Genomic DNA, 17,527 nt, shown 5'->3' with positions numbered 1-17,527 from the left:
GGTCTGCTAACTGTTCCCAGGGTTAAAACAAAACATGGTGAAGCAGCATTCAGTTATTATGCCACACACAGTTGGAACAAACTTCCGGAAGAGCTTAGATCTGCACCAACTCTTACTACTTTCAAAAACAGGCTAAAACGTTTATGTTCTCCATTGGCTTAAATTGAATCTTGTATTAATCCTGAAATAATAAGACAACGACAGAAGGAATGATTCTTTGCACTTAGATTTTTATCTTTATTTTTTCTTTTATTAATCTTCTTTTATGCTTTTATGCCTTTTTAAATTGTTTCTTTGATGCACTTTGTATTCCTCTTTTTTAATTTCTTATTCTTGATCTATTTTTTGTAAAGCACTTTGAATTGCATTCATGTATGAAATGTGCTATATAAATAAACTTGCCTTGCCTTGCCTTGCCTTGCATTCTTCAGGCATCATGATATGAGATTGACCAATTCCGCATACACATTTTCTTCAGTAGCCATAGTTGCTGGCTCAGCATAATGACATATCTGCTAAAAGGTCATCTTGTTTGAGGAACAGTTTCCCCTAACATTCAGTTTTACATTGAGCAATAAAGTCACATCCTCTGCCAACAGAAATTGTGGATGTAAAAAAGGGAAATGATCACTCGGGTGCATATCCCAACACATTTCATTTGTTTGCACTACACATACACACACATTTCATTTCATCTGCACATATACACACACTTTGCTTTTTGCACACTGTCTATATTTAATATTTTTGTATTTGATTTGATTTGTCATTGGTGTTGTGTGTTGTGTATGCATGTGTGTTGTATATGTACATATATATTTTGTTTTGTTTTGTATTTTACTTTTATTTTACTTTGTATCTTTCATCCCTGTTTCTTATATTTTGTGTTTTGTTTTTTATTCTTGTGTGTTTGGTTTATTGGTGCTGCTACTGTCACGACAAATTTCCCCTTGGGGATTAATAAAGTATATATCTATCTATCTATCTATATTGCATCATTCTGACCAAAATCTGCATTACAGACATTAGAGAAGATGTCATTATTCTGTGGAACTAATTTTTGAATGAACAGATTGTCTTGAGAAAATGACATGGCGCTCATTTTTTATTTATTTGTTTACATTACAAGTAACATTCCAGTGTAAGACAATGAAAGTTATCAAAGAGTAGCTACATCATCATAAATTGATTTGCTAGCAAAGTTTTAGAGGAATATTTTGTGTTGGACAACTATATTCAGTAAGAATCTTTCTGCGTATCTACCTGTGTCCCAAGAACAGTTAAAAAAAGTTCTACAGTGTATGTTGAAGTACATTACAATACACATACTGCGGAGACAAATTTATCTACAAAAGGTGTGTTGCCAATATGTGTGTCGAAACCATCAGCATTGATGAAAGTTAATTTCTTTACAGTAAATTATGGACCAGCAATGTCTAACATAAGACTAAATTGTAATTTAGGATCATATGATAATAGAGGGTGTGAGTCATACTGACGATAAGCATATGGAAACTAATTTAAATAAAATGATATTGTCATTGAGAACAAGATTAATGAACGCTTAGCTTGAGTTCAGTGTTCTGATTGGCTGAGAGGAACAAGTGTATCACACGTAGGACTGACGTTAATTTACAAAGACGAATGATGTGGCAAAAATCAAAGGGCGAATAGAAAGAAGTAGTTCCAGTTTGACATTTATTTGTGCATATATTTGTATGTATAGGTCTTATGTCACTGTTTGGTAATTCAAAGAGAATATTACATGAATTAAATATTTCCAAATGTACCAGTTAAATAGTGATCAGACACGCCGTGATGCACTTTTATAAAGTGTGACTGCGTATTCATCCACCTCATTGAGTGAACTTCCATTTCCGGGATGTTTTCGATGCAGACCAACCTCCACCGCCATTGCAGAGAGTCGGTGTAGTGGCAGTCCGTTGTTAGCCAGGGGAAGCCCGCAAGTAAACAGTTCAGGGACGAATTAAAAAGTGCCACCTTGCCGACAGCAGGTTTTACACAAGGCTTAAAATCAATTCATTTGGACTTTAGACGACAACCCCTCTGGCTGTCCGGCTAACAGCTGAGAGAAGAAGCTGTAATTTGTTAGCATTCGAAGAAACCGGAGCAGAGTGAGAGAGGAAGCGCCATGGCTCAGATCCTGCCTATACGCTTTCAGGAGCACCTGCAGGTACGTGGATGAATGAATGGTTGACTTGTTGGGTAGAGTTGTCTTTCAGTCTTAATCACTGCGTGGTTGTAAGTGGCTCAAGGGGCTTTTCAAACACAAGCTAAGGCTCGCTAACAAGCTGAGTTAGCTAGCTAACGCGAGCTATGCTAACTAGCTTGCCAGGGTGGATGACGTTTATCTTAGTTAGCATCTAGCCTTCTTGCTAACACTTTGACGAACCACCCTGGTTCGTGATATAGCGTTAAATGACGGAAGCCTGCCGCTGCAATGCACGAACACACTGTTTAAACGAAGGCTATCGAGTCTTAATCAGAACGGTTGTATTATCCCGGCCTGTTCTTATGAGTTAATGTCACGTATGTCTTTAACGTGAGTTAACTATCGGCAATGAACACATTCTCAGAAAGTGTCCCTTTTCTCAGAGTAACGTGAACGTCACACGTTGATATAATATTAGTGCAAACGGTCACTGCCAATGCTTATTTAAGGATAATTGTAAGAATAACGTACGTTCTACAATTAATGTGTTCATTACCGAATTACCTGCACTGACCGGTTTGAACCGTACGTGGTGCACGAACTGCATAGTAACGTGACGGCTGACTGTGAAGTTGAACACTAATTCCACTTTTACATTTAACCAAACTACTTGTTTAGCGTTTACACATTGAAGAGTATGCACCGTCCTGTAACTTTGAACGTGATTCTCCGACCACGGAAGGGTAATGACTGGCAGGTTGTAGATCTAGTCATGCGGGCTGTCGATAGCAATCTGACAAAGGTTAGCCATGTTAAACGACTTCGCCTAAGTGGGCCCGGGCTCACGTATTAACCAAGAAGGACTTCTGTCAGGCTTTATCTTCCCGTGATATGGAAGTGATTCAGCAGGTATCACATTGTGTAATATTATAAAACAGGTGGGTTCATGTGCAGGTCTATGCACTATATGGACTGCAGTTGCTATTTGTTTTAAATGGCCACACCTTTACTTTAACACTAATACAACTGCCAGTTGGTCAATTTGAGGAAGTAGAAAGTCAGGGCTCTTGAAGTATGACTTTCATGAAGTAATGGATACATTATAGTGACTTTTGGTGTTTCATTCAAGCCTCAGATGAGATGTATGATCTCGCCACCTATTGGCTTTAAGAATGTCATTTGTTTACTCAAACTTTATTGGTTTTCTAGCCTGTTCTGAAAACACACAAAGCGTTGGGCTCCACAGGCTTATGTGACCTATGATGACTGAGCTAAATGTAGATAATTTACCAGTTATCCAGGCTGTTTTGTTTGCTCTCATTTTCCTTAATTTCCAAGAGGTCCCATCTTAGTCAAACACTTAGTAATATCAACAATGTTTAGACACTGGTCACTGATGTGAGGTCAGGGTCAGTACTACTGGAGTAGATTGTGACTTTCAGTATCTTTTTTTAGTGGCTGCTCAGCAGACAGATGTTTGAACTAAGGCCTACTTCTATTATTATTTCTTACTGCTACTATGAAACTCATTTCTTGCATATCCTGTTAGGTTGGTCTCAAGGTTGGCTTCTTGTTCAAAGCAGGTGGATGCTGTCAGATTTGTTTTGTTTGCTTTTGATGAAAGGCAATTACATTTCCAGTGCTGCATTGCAGCCTGTGTTATTGCCATCTTAGTTTATGTGACGGCAGTTAATATGTAGGCCTATCACAAGAGATTATGGATGATGGAATGATTTCTTACTCGTTAAGTCTTCTTTGTGGAAGTGCCCAAAAAGAGCAATGCAGAAGTGGCGAATTACTGTGGGTACTATAATTGATATAATAGTAATTCATCAGCAAAGTAAAAGTCTGTTCGACACAAAATCTTTGTAATTAAATTATACAGATTGTAGCTTTTGAATTGAATATACTTCTTTTATTCAGGGAACCAGTATTTCTCACATTTAACTTAAAGTAGTTTCTTCTCATTCATACTTGTTGATATGTTTTAGTTTAGTTTTGTTTTTAAAAAGTGGTGCAACAACTTTTTGTATTTTATTCAGAATACATTTACACATCACACGTCATTTTATGTGACTAATTGATTCCCAAGTGCTCTCCAGCAACTATCACGAATGCATGGCCTGCATATGCTGTTGGATGCATGTATCACTTGAGCAGAATATTAAAAAGACGAATGGCCACTGTAGTCTACAATCTGTCAAGACAAATTGTCACAATTACCTCAGTATTTACAAATTGATCCCAATTGTTTCATCTTGTGTTTGCTCATTTATGATAAGTTTGTTCTGGGGAGTCCATTCATCTTGTTAATAAGTTTAGATGGTACAATAAGATTCCAGGTTCACCCTGGTAGCAGGAAGGAAGTTATCCTTGTTTGATGTCTTTTGAGGATTCTGTTATGTTGGGTCAATGAGAGGTGATATGAAGATTTTGTGCAGTTGGTTTGAAGTAAATCTCTCATTTGCACCAAGTCTCGTAAGACCTAGGCCTGTGCTCTCTTTCTCTCTCTCTGCCACCCGCTGAAAAATTTGCAATTGTGCGTCCTCTCTCATCCGGTCAACTTGCATAGCTTGCATTTTTATATGTCATCCATTTATATAGTGTAGTGCAGGCTCCAGTTTAATACATATAATTGCACAAGTGTCACGTAAAATACCTGAAACTTGGTGTTAACATTCTTCCTTGACAAAGGCTTCCCTTGCATATCATTTTTAGTAAGCAAGGTTTGTCAATCCATGCTTCCTTTCCTGGGCGAAAAAAGCCCTTTTTATGATTTGTGTAGGAAAAAGCCTCACCGTATACAATATTGTGTTAATTCAGTATTTCAAATGTCCATAATAACATGTTACTGTTAATTTACTTTCTTTGCTCATGTGGATGTTTTTTTTAGTAAACACAGTAATCTGTTATATTTACAAAACATGTCCGACTGCCCCCATGAACCTTATTGTTGAATGTCTAAAGTTAAGTTTATATTTTCTCTGGAACAACTGGCATTTGTTGTATCATACATAAAGTGTATATTTTGGTATATTTAATGCTATGATTTCATGGCGTCACTTTTCTCTTTTTGTTTCTTACCTCTAACACTTGAGAACTTTTTACTCGCACACTTCATCAACCTGGGATAGCCACATGAGCAGAGGATCACACAAACCCAGAGTTATTAAAACTTTAAAAAGAGGAAACAAAATCACGCACTTAATATACATTATTACCCTTACTTTTAATTGTAAACACCCATTAGTAGTCATTAGATTGTGGTGCCATGCTCTAAAGATATAGCCTTACAAGGGTACGGTTATATCCTTGGATGGTGCACTTTGAACTGACCAGCTGATATCTCGTGACCGGTGAGGATACAGAACTGCTGAACACTTGACATTCTGCAGCACTGACTAAATGTAAGATAAAGTGTGCAATTGTGAGAAAGGAAACTGCAGTCCCAAAACCACCTCAGCAGAACAGGACTGGAGTGGGGAGGGATAAGCTCCAGAAATGCACGCATTCCTTCCTGCCCCCTTTTGCTTTATCAGTAACAGTAAAGGCCTCGTGCGCCTCACCCCTGGGCTGGTCACATGTCTCCCACCAGTGTCACATGGTAGTGGAGGAGGCAGTATTGGCCAGGCCTGTTGTTTCAGTCCTGGTAGACAATGGCTCCCTGGTTTCCTGTTGTGGAGCGCTGCAATGAAGTGCTGCAAGCCTCAGCACATTACAGAGCACATCCTTCCCAGGCCTCCCTTGAACTTCACATGTGCAGGACACACAGGGGCTTTTATTCTGCTGAGCAAGACACTGCCTTTGAAGAAGCAGCGTGCAGGTTAGATCAACAAATGGGACTCTCCTGGTGTTTCCAATAGTTCAAATCTGTTGGCTGATTCCTTTAAAGCAGTGGTTCTCAAACTGGGTCGCCATGTCATTACAAGTAGGGCGCGAGGGGAAATGCTGATTTTTTATTTAGAACTTCACATATTACAAAGTACAGACATAAAGTTAAGTCATTGATAAATAAAGAGCGAAATGCCTGTACTTAAGTGGCAATGTTTACATTCTGGCGTTAACAGGTTACGCAGCGCGTGCATGACGGCCAAAATTGAGCTTTAATTGAGAGTGGCATCAGTGGCGTATCACGTTTTAAAAAGTTTAAAAAGAGGTGTAGTGGAAAGCTCATTGCTTTGTTTTGCAAAGGTTGCACATTATTGTTTTGATAGCAATTCAGCCTCCTCGGCGCACTGGTTAGCAGCCTCTTGTCTTCTGTCTGGGAGTGGACTGGCTGGACTCATTGCACAGGTTCATTGCACATTGCGGCATTATGTTTTTCAGACTGGCGTGTGTGTTTGATCAGCGTGTGTGTTTTAATTGTGTAGTGCCAGTCTTATCAGCACATTTCGTTCCCAGCATGTTGTGGGAATCGACAGCAGAATGTACAGTTCATTGAATTGGTCTCCTGAAATACCTCAGCCAGGTGAACTCGCGCAGCCACTCATCAAAGCTGAATTTCCTGCCTTTTTCGCCACCTCTTCTCAAAAACTGAGTCGGACTCATTCTCGGGATTTGTCTTCTCTATCATTAGGTTTCGGAAGAAAACTGATAGTCCCTGATAGTCCCCATTGTCCATTGTTTACAGGAGACACCGCTAAAATCTTTGGATTCGCCACAACCCCAAGACCCGCCTCTTTTCACACATTAGCCTATAACCGTGGTCATCCCCCCTCTCCACTCACACAGGCCAGCCTTCTTCTTCTGTTTTTTCTTTCTTCTTCTTCTTCTGGAGTTAATGTCGGTTAGCAAACCAGGCATTACCGCTAACTATAGTGGGCTGAAGTGTAGAACAAGTTTGTCAGCAACAAAAATATTTAATAACAACAACAAAAAATCTGCTCATTTACTGGTCGCGCATGCGCGAGTTGATGAAAAATGTACTCGCACTGTGTCTAATTTTAGGCGCAAAATACGACCATTTGGTCGCAGTCTGGAGCCCTGCAGGTTGCACTTTCTTGTTATTATCTTAAAGATATTCAGTCAAAATAGGTTGATTGCAGCCAAAATAAGCAATTTTTTGCCAAATATTAATAATTTTTTGCACAAATAGAGCTTGTATTTGTATTCTAATAAAGTGATTGAAAATATATTCATATATATTTTCTGATGGAGCAATCTGGTTTCATTGAAATTGATTGCAAGAATATTAGGAGTTATTTCAAGAAAAATTCAGCATGGACCATTTTGTTGGGGCGGTGGGGCACGAACATCTTTCTGCCAAAGTGGGGCGCGACAAAACGTTTGAGAACCACTGCTTTAAAGCTACCATCAGCTACATTTTTACTGAATTCATAAAGTTTTAACGCGCTTTCTTTCCAGAGAACGTGTGTCTTCTAAGCTGCATGACTGGCTATGGATCCTCTCAAATGAGCCAGTAAACATCCTCACTAGGGCTGCATGATGCATCGGTTATTTGCATTTGGCAAGATTAGCATAAACAAGTGTTGGGATTTTGGGACCCATACCAAATGTATGCCTGTTAATACACCAGTTGCAGGGAAGCTCTCATGGTTCCACATGCTGAAGAAAAATACAAACATGTTCAAGTTATTTAATGGCCAATAATTTTGGACACGTCCTGCAATAATGATGCGATTGAAGACACAGTTTTGAAAGTGATGAGAATGGAGTGAGGTATCGAGTTTGACTTGCGGTTATGTCGAGTGACGAAGGCTAATGCATAGTGTATAATAGAAACACACTCTTGCTGCCATTTATCTGGCTACCTGGCCTTGTCTCTGCAACATTATCGTTTAGGCCCTCATGTAAATTAATTTTTTCTCCCCTTGAATTTGCTTTGTTCTCTTTAAATTAACAAGCTTTTTGCTCCACGTGTTGATCAGTCACCAGATTAGTCTGTTGATCAGCATGATGGAGTAACAGGACATTCCTTCTCGCTCAGATTTCTGTCCAGTCTCCATTGTGCTCTCCTCTTGCTGAACTGTTGTTAATTAATTGCAGATGGATTTCTAGGCGTTAGGCTCGCATCTGCCCATGAATCCTCTGGCCCGATCCCCGGCTCCTTGTCTGCATGTCAAAGCGTCCTTGAGGGAGACCTTGAACCCCGAGTTGCTCCCTGGGTGGTTTACAGCAGCCCACTGCTCCTCATGCTTAGTAGATTAAAGGCAGAGGTTAAATTGTGTTTTATGTTTTAAAAGAAAGTGTAACAGCTGAGCCAAATGCAGCACCAAGGCTAGACTAAATGACTAAATTATTTGTATTGGTTGTCGGGCCACTGGTTTGACCTGCCTTAACCCACATTCCTGCTCATTGATGCCTCTGAAGCATTGGCACACAAGCAGTGTGTTACTATAAGGTTTCCATAGCAGACCAGTCTCACAGGCCAAACTATGCTGTGGTCCATCTTCCAGAATTGTTGAACCATCCGTCCAATTGTCGGTATTTATTCCAGGAGACATTGTGATTCGGCTGTGCTGTAGTTTCCCATGTCTGTTTTACAAATGCTTTTCATTGTGAATGAAAGCGCTTCCTGCCGATCCCAGAATAGAGTGAGAGAGTAAGTAAATCTGTCTAGAAAACTATCGTGTCATGATGGAGGATAGCCTCCTCTCCTGCTTAATACAGAGGCACTACCTCTGGTATTCTAGAGATTAGAGAGGCGATTTAAAGAGTCACTGTCTTCGGTCTCATGGCTACTAATTGTTTTCTAACAGTAAATTCATTCCAAGGAACATGGGATATTTTTGATAGTAATCTGAAAGCAAAGTGTTTGCTAGTTAGTAACGCATTTTCCCTCTGCGTGTGTTTCTCTTTGAGTGGTGTTGGTTTTTATGTTGGTTGAGTAAACGAGGCTTCTGTTCCAGACAATGGACGCTCCAATGACATTACTGTATGATGTCACCCTCCACAGTAATGAAGAAACATTACAACGGGTGAACGCTTGTTACAGACCACTTGTTAGTTCTTTCTCCATAACTGGTAGTAACACTTGTTCTGTGAGGTCATTAATCGCAGTGTCATTGAGAGGGAACGGGTTTACACACAAGTGAAAGAATGTGGGTGGGGCAGGCTGAGGGAGGGTGTGTCCTGTCACTGATAAAAGGTGTTCCCACTTCGTTGAGCATTTCCTGGAACTGTGGTTTCTGTTTGCTGATTAGGACTCAACTACAGCCAATTCTTGACAGGGGAGCCACGTTGTACAATTGGCAAACACTATTCCACCAAACACTGGTAAATTGTGGCAAATGAGCTTGGAGACTTATTTTCAGAGATCCGGTTTGTGTTCACAAAAATACTTTGGACATTTGAAATGTAAATTGTGTGGCCAAAAAATAATACTTGCAGAACACAATAATGCAAACTCAACATTTCTCTGTTCAGCTAAAAGGTATTTGTGTAATATTAGTAAAGAGTTGTCAGTTATTAATCAACATCGATAAACACCCATATACTGTGTACTTAATATTTTGATCTTATTAGAGTTTAGAAGTCTGCTTCTGTGACTCCTCAAAAACAACAATTCCCTGTTAAACACCAAACTTTACTTTTTGTTAAATGGGTTGTTAGAGGGATTTTTTTTTTGATGGTGGTGGTAAAATCAGATGTTTTTGTGGCAGCTAAATATTGTAAGGCAAATAAGTATTTGTAATTCATTGTATTTTGTTTATATTCATTCCTTTTGTTTGTAAATACTTCTTCAAGGTAATGTATTGTCTTAATGTGTAGAAATAATTGTATCTTGTCTGTTGGCAAATGGAAATTATGCCACAGCAAAGGTGCAAAAAAAGAATGAAAAAGACATTTGTAAAGCTGTGTCTCCAGAGCTGCTGTGACTCAAGTTTCATTAGGACTTTGTACTCTAGTGTAATTTGTACAACCATGGTGGGTTGCAAAAGTTGAGGAAATTGCAACAGCAAACATGTGTTTCTTTTTGTAGTTTCATTTCCTCCAGGTTTACTTAACAGCGTTGCCATTTGCAATGTTAGCAAGATGACAACGACACCCGTTTGTCATGAAAGCACCTTGTCTCTTGCTATGTTAAGTGTTAATCAAATCTGTTTGCAGTCGTTTAATTTTACAATCGTCACACTAATGCGTGGTTTGTACTCGTCCCAGAGTCTTGACTCTCCTGCCCAGAGCGCTTCTGGCGCTGCTCCTCTGTAGGTTGTGCTGCGTCAGGGTTTGTGAGGCAGCCAGGATGCACTGGTGCCAGCCTTGGCAGTAAACTGGGCTGCAGAGCTTGCTGGTGTTAGGCTATGCGCTGCAAAGCATTTCACCCATAGCCTCAGGCTTCTGCTTTATCACATTGTGTGTTCTGCATCAACACCAGGAAAGTCAGGGACACTGAAGCCACACTGCTGGACTGTGGTTTACTATGTTGGGTTTATTCAAGTTGGTGTTCATCCTTTTATCACAGGACGGGTTTTCTTGGAAAATAGTCTTCATGTAATGCTAGTTCTACTTGTAGCTTTGACTAACTGCTCCTGAGTTGCAGTACGCGCCTCAAAGTAAGACCATGTTTGGCTTCTGGTATTCAGACTGCTGTAAGACTACAGTTTGAGTAATATGGTGGTAGTTAAATCTTTAGCCCATGCTTTGAGAACTTGGCATTGGGTCAGCCCTCTACCCAGCCTGGCTCTCTGACCATTGTGTCCACACCACTGCTCCATATGTGCAAAGCTGCTGTTCAGTGTCAGGCTTGGTGACCTCACCAGCTGGCTGTGGTAGTGCGAGGCAGCTGACCAAAGCCTTCTTATTGGACACTGTTGTTGTCTGATCAGTAACAGGCAATTATCTTTTTTTTTTACTGTTAGAAATCACATTTGCTGTGAACAATGTTAACTCGTGAAATACTGCACTGGTTTAAAGTGAAATTAAAATACACTACAACTGCCCTTTGGCAAATGGCAGCCTGGAGATGAAAAGTTGACCTTCATATTTCCATTGCTTATCTTTTCAAATATTTTACGGTTTTGCAGGCTATATTTATTCAACCCAACATATCTCCCCATGTTCCCCTTTTCTCTTAGCTCCAAAACCTAGGGATCAATCCATCCAACATAGGCTTCAGCACCCTAACCATGGAGTCAGATAAGTACATCTGCATCCGTGAGAAGGTGGGTGATCAGTCTCAGGTGGTCATCATTGACATGGCAGACCCCAATACACCCATCCGCAGGCCCATCTCAGCTGACAGCGCCATCATGAATCCAGCCAGCAAAGTCATTGCACTTAAAGGTAAGGCAGTGTGTTGGCATTGCAGACCACATTTCTCTACAACTACATTATGTTCTTAATGTTGTATTTTAACTAACCCCTCGGTAACCCCCGTAAGGGGCCCGCAGCATTCAGTTCTGACATGTTTGTTTAATATAGCAACAATATCATTTAATAATTAAGATTCTTTAGAAAGTATTCTCATCTATTTATGTTCATAAACATCCAGCTACTTTAGTTTTCCACTGTGAATTAGTTTTTATTGGCCTACATGTATGTTTCTTCTAAACATTTGTTGTGTAAATATTTAAAGTAGCATATTTATATTCTTTTTGTCCAGCATCCATGATTGCTTTGACTTTTTTGTTTTTGTCTTTTCTATGTTTTTTTTTCTTTTTCTTTACTGCTTTCTTATGTGTTTGCAGACGGTGAGTTGAAATTTAACTACTTCATTGTGGAAGTAAAATCCTGTTTTCAAGACTGCATTTATAAAATTATCCCATTCAACATTGCCCTCTGCAGTAAACAAATTAAGCATATAGAATATATATTATAACAGCTGACACTACTTAATCAACGATTGTGTACAATTAGGCACTTTAAACTCAGGTTTTGGTACAATTTACTTAAAACCTGTTTGTTAATGGCTTTACGTTTTAATATTATATTTATCTGGTTAATTCTTTGGACCTTTTCTTTGTAAACAGGATTTAGCTTTCACAGCCTTATAGCTTGCTGGCATTTCATCTTTTCTATTACATTAGAAACTGTTTAATGTGGTAATACTGTGGGTACAACATATTTCATTTTAATTCATGTTTCTTATCGATTTTCATTTTAAATTCATGTCTTCTTCCATCTGTGAAGTGTTCCTTACCAACACCTGTTTCACTTGATTTCCAGCTTTGTTTAATATGGATTAGTTAATTTATTCTCTTGCCAAACTTGTGGTTCTCGAAATCGAGGGTTAACGATTAGGTTTCTTCAACTACCAGAGAGGATAGACTTAATGTGATAACCTTTGTGGGAAGTCTAATGGGCTTTGATTTAGTTTTGGTCTATCATAAATTGTCCCAGATGAAGAGTGCCCTGTTACAAGAAGAGATTATGGATAATAACCTGTGAGTCGCTTGACAGTATCAGAAATGTTGTGTCCATGTCCAGCTCGTAGCCTTGTCCACGCCCTATTATTAAAATAACATGTCAGGATCCAAACGGCGTGCGTCTTTGGAATTTTGGCTAAACTATCTGCCGGTGGTGCCAGTCTTATGCTAGTTGTGCATACCTGGTGGACATCAGTTAGGGTTCATGTTTACTAATGAGGTATTCACTGGTAGTAGTATGTTGTTGTCGTTGGACTGTTCCTGGGGTGTTGATGGTGAAAGAGCAGTGCAGGGTTGACTGTGAAACTGTCGCTCCTCCCTTTGAATTCATTTATTAGTCATATTTAGTTAAACAGCCTTTCTTTGCTGACTGTCTTCTCCACTGGTGATGTGGTACAATGTGCAGTTATAAACGTTGTGCTTAACTTTTATGGAGTTCTGGGTCATCACTGACAAACATGTGACATGCAGACATGAGCACAGCAATAATTTCATCTCTACATTATGCTGCCTTGTTAAATTTAAAGCAGTAAATGTATAAGACTGTGTTTTCTGTCTTAAGAATAGCACATTGGTTTAAAGTTACTTTCAACCTGATGATATTTTATACAAAGGTTATTGTTACTGATCACTTCAGTTTGCTGTAAATTATATGGTGATTAAGACAGCTGAGGAAATGCTTCCCACAAAATAATGTTAGAGTAGACTCTTCCTCACTCTGTCTACCCCCACTGTCTTCCCTGCTCGGTCTACTCTAACAATTATCTTCTTGGCGACCTTGTCACATGACACAGTATCAAGCGTAACCTTCATGTAAACCTTTCTGATGGACGGACACAATGCGTACACACACCTCCCAACAGCTGATCATAATTCAATTTAAAATCCCTTTTGCTTGCTCTTTGAAATGTGGCTGCTGCTCAAAGTGATCCATTCACCATCCATTCTGTACCATCATCCCAGGCTTGGACAAACTGATCTTGGCAGTTGTGCTAAGTTAACGCATTGGTCTTGCTTTTCCTTACTCTGTCGACGAGTATTGAATAATGAGCAAACGAGGACGTCACACTGCTTCTTAATAAAGCTTTAGCTCACTAAATGAATCTTAACTAATATATATCTAACTTCAATCAACCACAATCATTATGGGAAACCTTTCCTGCGACACTTGTCCAAAACTCTCCCCTCCTCGTTAATTGTGCCTGTATCTGTCACATTGCTCGGTCATATTCAACCGGTATATATTTGACTCGGATGCAGATGTGTTTGCCTTTTTTGTTTGTTGCTTCTACCCTCTGTCTGCTTCGGCTCTCTCGAAGGCTTTTCATGTGATGGGGTGGGCCACGTAGTCGGACATGACAATACATTTTTGAAACCTCTGAAAAGATATGCGCACCCATGTAAAATATTATGTTTATCAGTCTATATTCTTAATTTATAATAACTATTATGCTAAGAAAGAGGTATTCTGTCATTCACACTCCCATAGACCGCAGGAAAGGACTGACAATTTGTCTTAGTTTTGCTCACTTTATTGTTCGTTAAGTTAATGCACATTGAAAATAACTTCTTATTCTTAATTTGTTTGACCTATCATCCTCCATGCATCTGGCATTAAACAGCTCTACAGTTATGTTCTTACTGCACTGATAATATACCAGGAGTGTTTAGATAGAGGTACTTGCTTGAATTGCACTTAATTGACGCAATGACTACAAAATTGAATTCACTTGTTTTTCGATGGCAGTTGTTTCACTACATTTCAGATAACACTATTTCCGACTACAGCATGTATGGCATCCCCTTTCTATCAGTCATGGCATCGTTGCTTGATGACCTGTGTCATGACTACCAACATTTCAAATTTGAATCTCTTTTCTGTAAAAATCTGGTGTTTTCTCTGAATGTGGACACACTGGTGTCAGTGAATATAACATTCCTTTGGGATCGGTTCCTGCCCCCTTCCCCCCTCCCCCCAACCAGCCTCCAAAACCCTTCAGATCTTCAACATCGATATGAAGAGCAAGATGAAGGCGCACACCATGACGGACGACGTCTCCTTCTGGAAGTGGATCTCCCTTAACACAGTTGCACTTGTGACTGACAATGCCGTCTACCACTGGAGCATGGAAGGTGACTCACAGCCTGAGAAAGTTTTTGACCGCCACTCCAGTCTGGCAGGCTGCCAGATCATCAACTACCGCACCGACGCCAAGGAGAAATGGCTCCTGCTCATCGGCATCTCAGCCCAGGTAATTAAAGTCCTTTACCAAATACATTTAGTTACGGTTGAGACATGCCTTCTTCTAAGAGAATGTACATGAACCAGTATATTAATATATGTCAATAGACATATTAATGTGTGTTTTACTGTTTTCAGCAAAATCGTGTAGTTGGAGCCATGCAGCTGTACTCTGTTGACAGAAAGGTTTCTCAGCCCATTGAAGGCCATGCTGCCAGCTTTGCCCAGTTCAAGATGGAGGGGAATACAGAGGAGTCCACTTTGTTCTGCTTCGCTGTCAGAGGGCAGGCTGGAGGGAAGGTGATTGGCGTTAATAACATAATGGGGAAAACAGGATTTGCTACAAGAACGTCAAATGGCATTAAAATCTGAGTCCCTTTCCCACTTCTTCTTCCCTTTGACACAGTTGCATATCATTGAAGTGGGGACCCCGCCAACTGGCAACCAACCATTTCCAAAGAAGGCAGTGGATGTGTTCTTCCCTCCAGAAGCCCAGAACGACTTCCCTGTGGCCATGCAGGTATGCATCAAACTTCCAAAATTGACCACCTAAGTCAGACTAGAGCTGCCACTTTTTCAAAAAGTTAAGTTTGAATGAATCTTAACTAACATGTAATTTGTAGAGATGCTCCGATCAGCATTTTTGGGGGCGATCACCGAAATCATGATTTGCCGATTACAGAATGGCAGGGGAATGGTAATCTTTTATCTATAATCTAGCAGAGTTCGCTTTGTTTAAAAGGCTGCCGCTATCAACCAGCGGTAAGTCTGTTTCATGTCAACACTCCATAGTATAGAGATTATTTCATGTAGGCTTTTAATCATTCACTGGTTCATTGTTATTATCACATCATTTAGTCATTCCGCTATTTCAAATGGTTACCGTTGTTAACGGGTAAATGGAATGATCACCGTAACGCAGCACGGAGTCAAAGGGACAGATCCACCTTCATGTTACAGCCGTAATATCTTCATTCACCTATTTCATAACTTTCAGACAGATCACTTTGGGATTCATTCAGCACAATACCCCCCTATTTTATGTGCACAATTTGTAGAAAATAAACTAACTATGAATAAACTGTATTGAAGAAGAAAAAAAATACACAAGGCAGCGCTCACTCACAGCAAGTGATGGGAGACATGGCATCAAGTGCAGCGCTTTTGCTGGCTGTTCGTGGCTTTTTGGAAGTACTATGTCTACATTTGAAAAAATTCCAGACGGGAGAAGTAATTTTGCCACTGTCAAGCTCCGCTCTGCTGTTGAGTTCCCGTTTGCCGCGCATCCAGGTGAAAGTCGCGCAATTAATTTACGTCACGTGATCGGCTTTTTTGATCGCCGCTTTTGGCCGATTAAGCCATTTTTACCAATATCGGCAGATCATGATCGGCGGCCGATCAATCGGAGCATCACCAGTAATTTGCTTTAATTCATTTGACTGCAACATATTGAGCGTATGGCACCCCATCTTGCAACGGCAGGTGTTCTTTTTATAAAGTGAGCATCAAAAGATCCACACACTGCAACTTGAATATTAAAATATGCGTTAATCATGACGTTGCACAATTGTGTCAACCATTTCACCATTTTAGTTTACTGATCGGTCAACCGGGCATGCAATTGCTCAAGCTTATAGTGAAGTGTTTAGGAATGCCCTCTGCTGGAGCACACACCAAACTACTTACAACCGCCTGTTACACTTTATAGATAAGTCATTGCAGTTCAAATATTTATGTTTTCCCCACGGTTGCACTTAAGTTTAAATTTTAAATAAAAAGTGATGGCCCGTGCACAATAATAAAGTTTACATTGTGTCTTTAAAAATAATAAATAAATAAAAATCTGATGTATATATTTACATATACTATACATCTTTGTTTTTTGACAGATAAGCTCCAAGCAAGATGTGGTTTTCCTCATTACCAAATATGGCTACATTCACTTGTATGACTTGGAGACGGGCACCTGCATCTACATGAACCGCATCAGTGGAGAGACCATCTTTGTTACTGCTCCACATGAGGCCACCGCAGGCATCATCGGGGTCAACAGGAAGGGACAGGTACGGTCAACTCGTGTTCTGGCTCAGTGCTCGACGGAAATTAAATGTATCTTTCGAATGGCTGCTCAGTCCTTCTCATGTCAATGTAAAATTCTGCTGCTGCAAACAAATATTTGTATGAACCTCTAACACATTACTTGTATGTAGCTCTTATGTCATGAGCAAAGATGTTTACAACTTATCTGACACATGTTAATGAATGTAAACTACCACATCAGCATCAGTTGTTGCATGGGGAAATAACAGCAACTCTTTGTTTGTCTGTTATCAGGCAAGCGCAAACTTTGCCAGGAGGCATTATAAATAATCCAAGGTGTCGAGTTTCAGACAGAGACAGTGGAGAGGGTTATGTCCTAGTGCTTTTGTAAAGCTGAACCAGAGAGGAGAATTGGATCTAGCCATCTGATTAATAATGTTCCAGCCAGACCACAAACAAAATGAATAATTGAGTGACGGGAGGAAAGCTGATCGGAGTCGGTGACCGATCTCGCTGTACGTATTTGTGTGTATACGCATGACATGCGCACAAACACGTACACAGTGGCAGTGACGGGCCACTTTTGGTGTTTCCAATTGGTAACCTGATGCTAAGTAATGCATTACTACAATGCTTTTCCGATGGAGGAAACCCTGCTGTCACAGCGGTGAGAAATAAAACCTACTGCCATAACCCCACTTTGAGGTGAGGCTCTAAGATGTCATGGTTGGATCTGACTGAGATGGG

General features: G+C 40.0%; 1 protein-coding gene across 1 annotated transcript in view; it reads left to right on the top strand.

Moving 5' to 3' along the window:
- Positions 1-1,924: 1,924 nt before the first annotated feature.
- Positions 1,925-17,527, top strand: part of cltca (clathrin, heavy chain a (Hc)) — a 29,901-nt gene continuing 14,298 nt past the window's right edge. Inside the window, exons 1-6 of the mRNA XM_056442211.1 lie at positions 1,925-2,194; positions 11,209-11,416; positions 14,482-14,750; positions 14,879-15,040; positions 15,147-15,260; positions 16,630-16,803. Coding sequence (XP_056298186.1) covers positions 2,153-2,194; positions 11,209-11,416; positions 14,482-14,750; positions 14,879-15,040; positions 15,147-15,260; positions 16,630-16,803 — 969 coding nt within the window. The 5' untranslated portion in view covers positions 1,925-2,152. The remainder of the gene's footprint in view (positions 2,195-11,208; positions 11,417-14,481; positions 14,751-14,878; positions 15,041-15,146; positions 15,261-16,629; positions 16,804-17,527) is intronic.

The sequence above is a fragment of the Pseudoliparis swirei genome, chromosome 3 (assembly GCF_029220125.1).
Source record: "Pseudoliparis swirei isolate HS2019 ecotype Mariana Trench chromosome 3, NWPU_hadal_v1, whole genome shotgun sequence".
In the NCBI taxonomy this organism is placed as follows: Eukaryota; Metazoa; Chordata; class Actinopteri; order Perciformes; family Liparidae; genus Pseudoliparis; species Pseudoliparis swirei.
The sequence above is the reverse complement of the archived record's forward strand: the minus strand, read 5'-3'. Positions and strand labels throughout refer to the sequence as shown.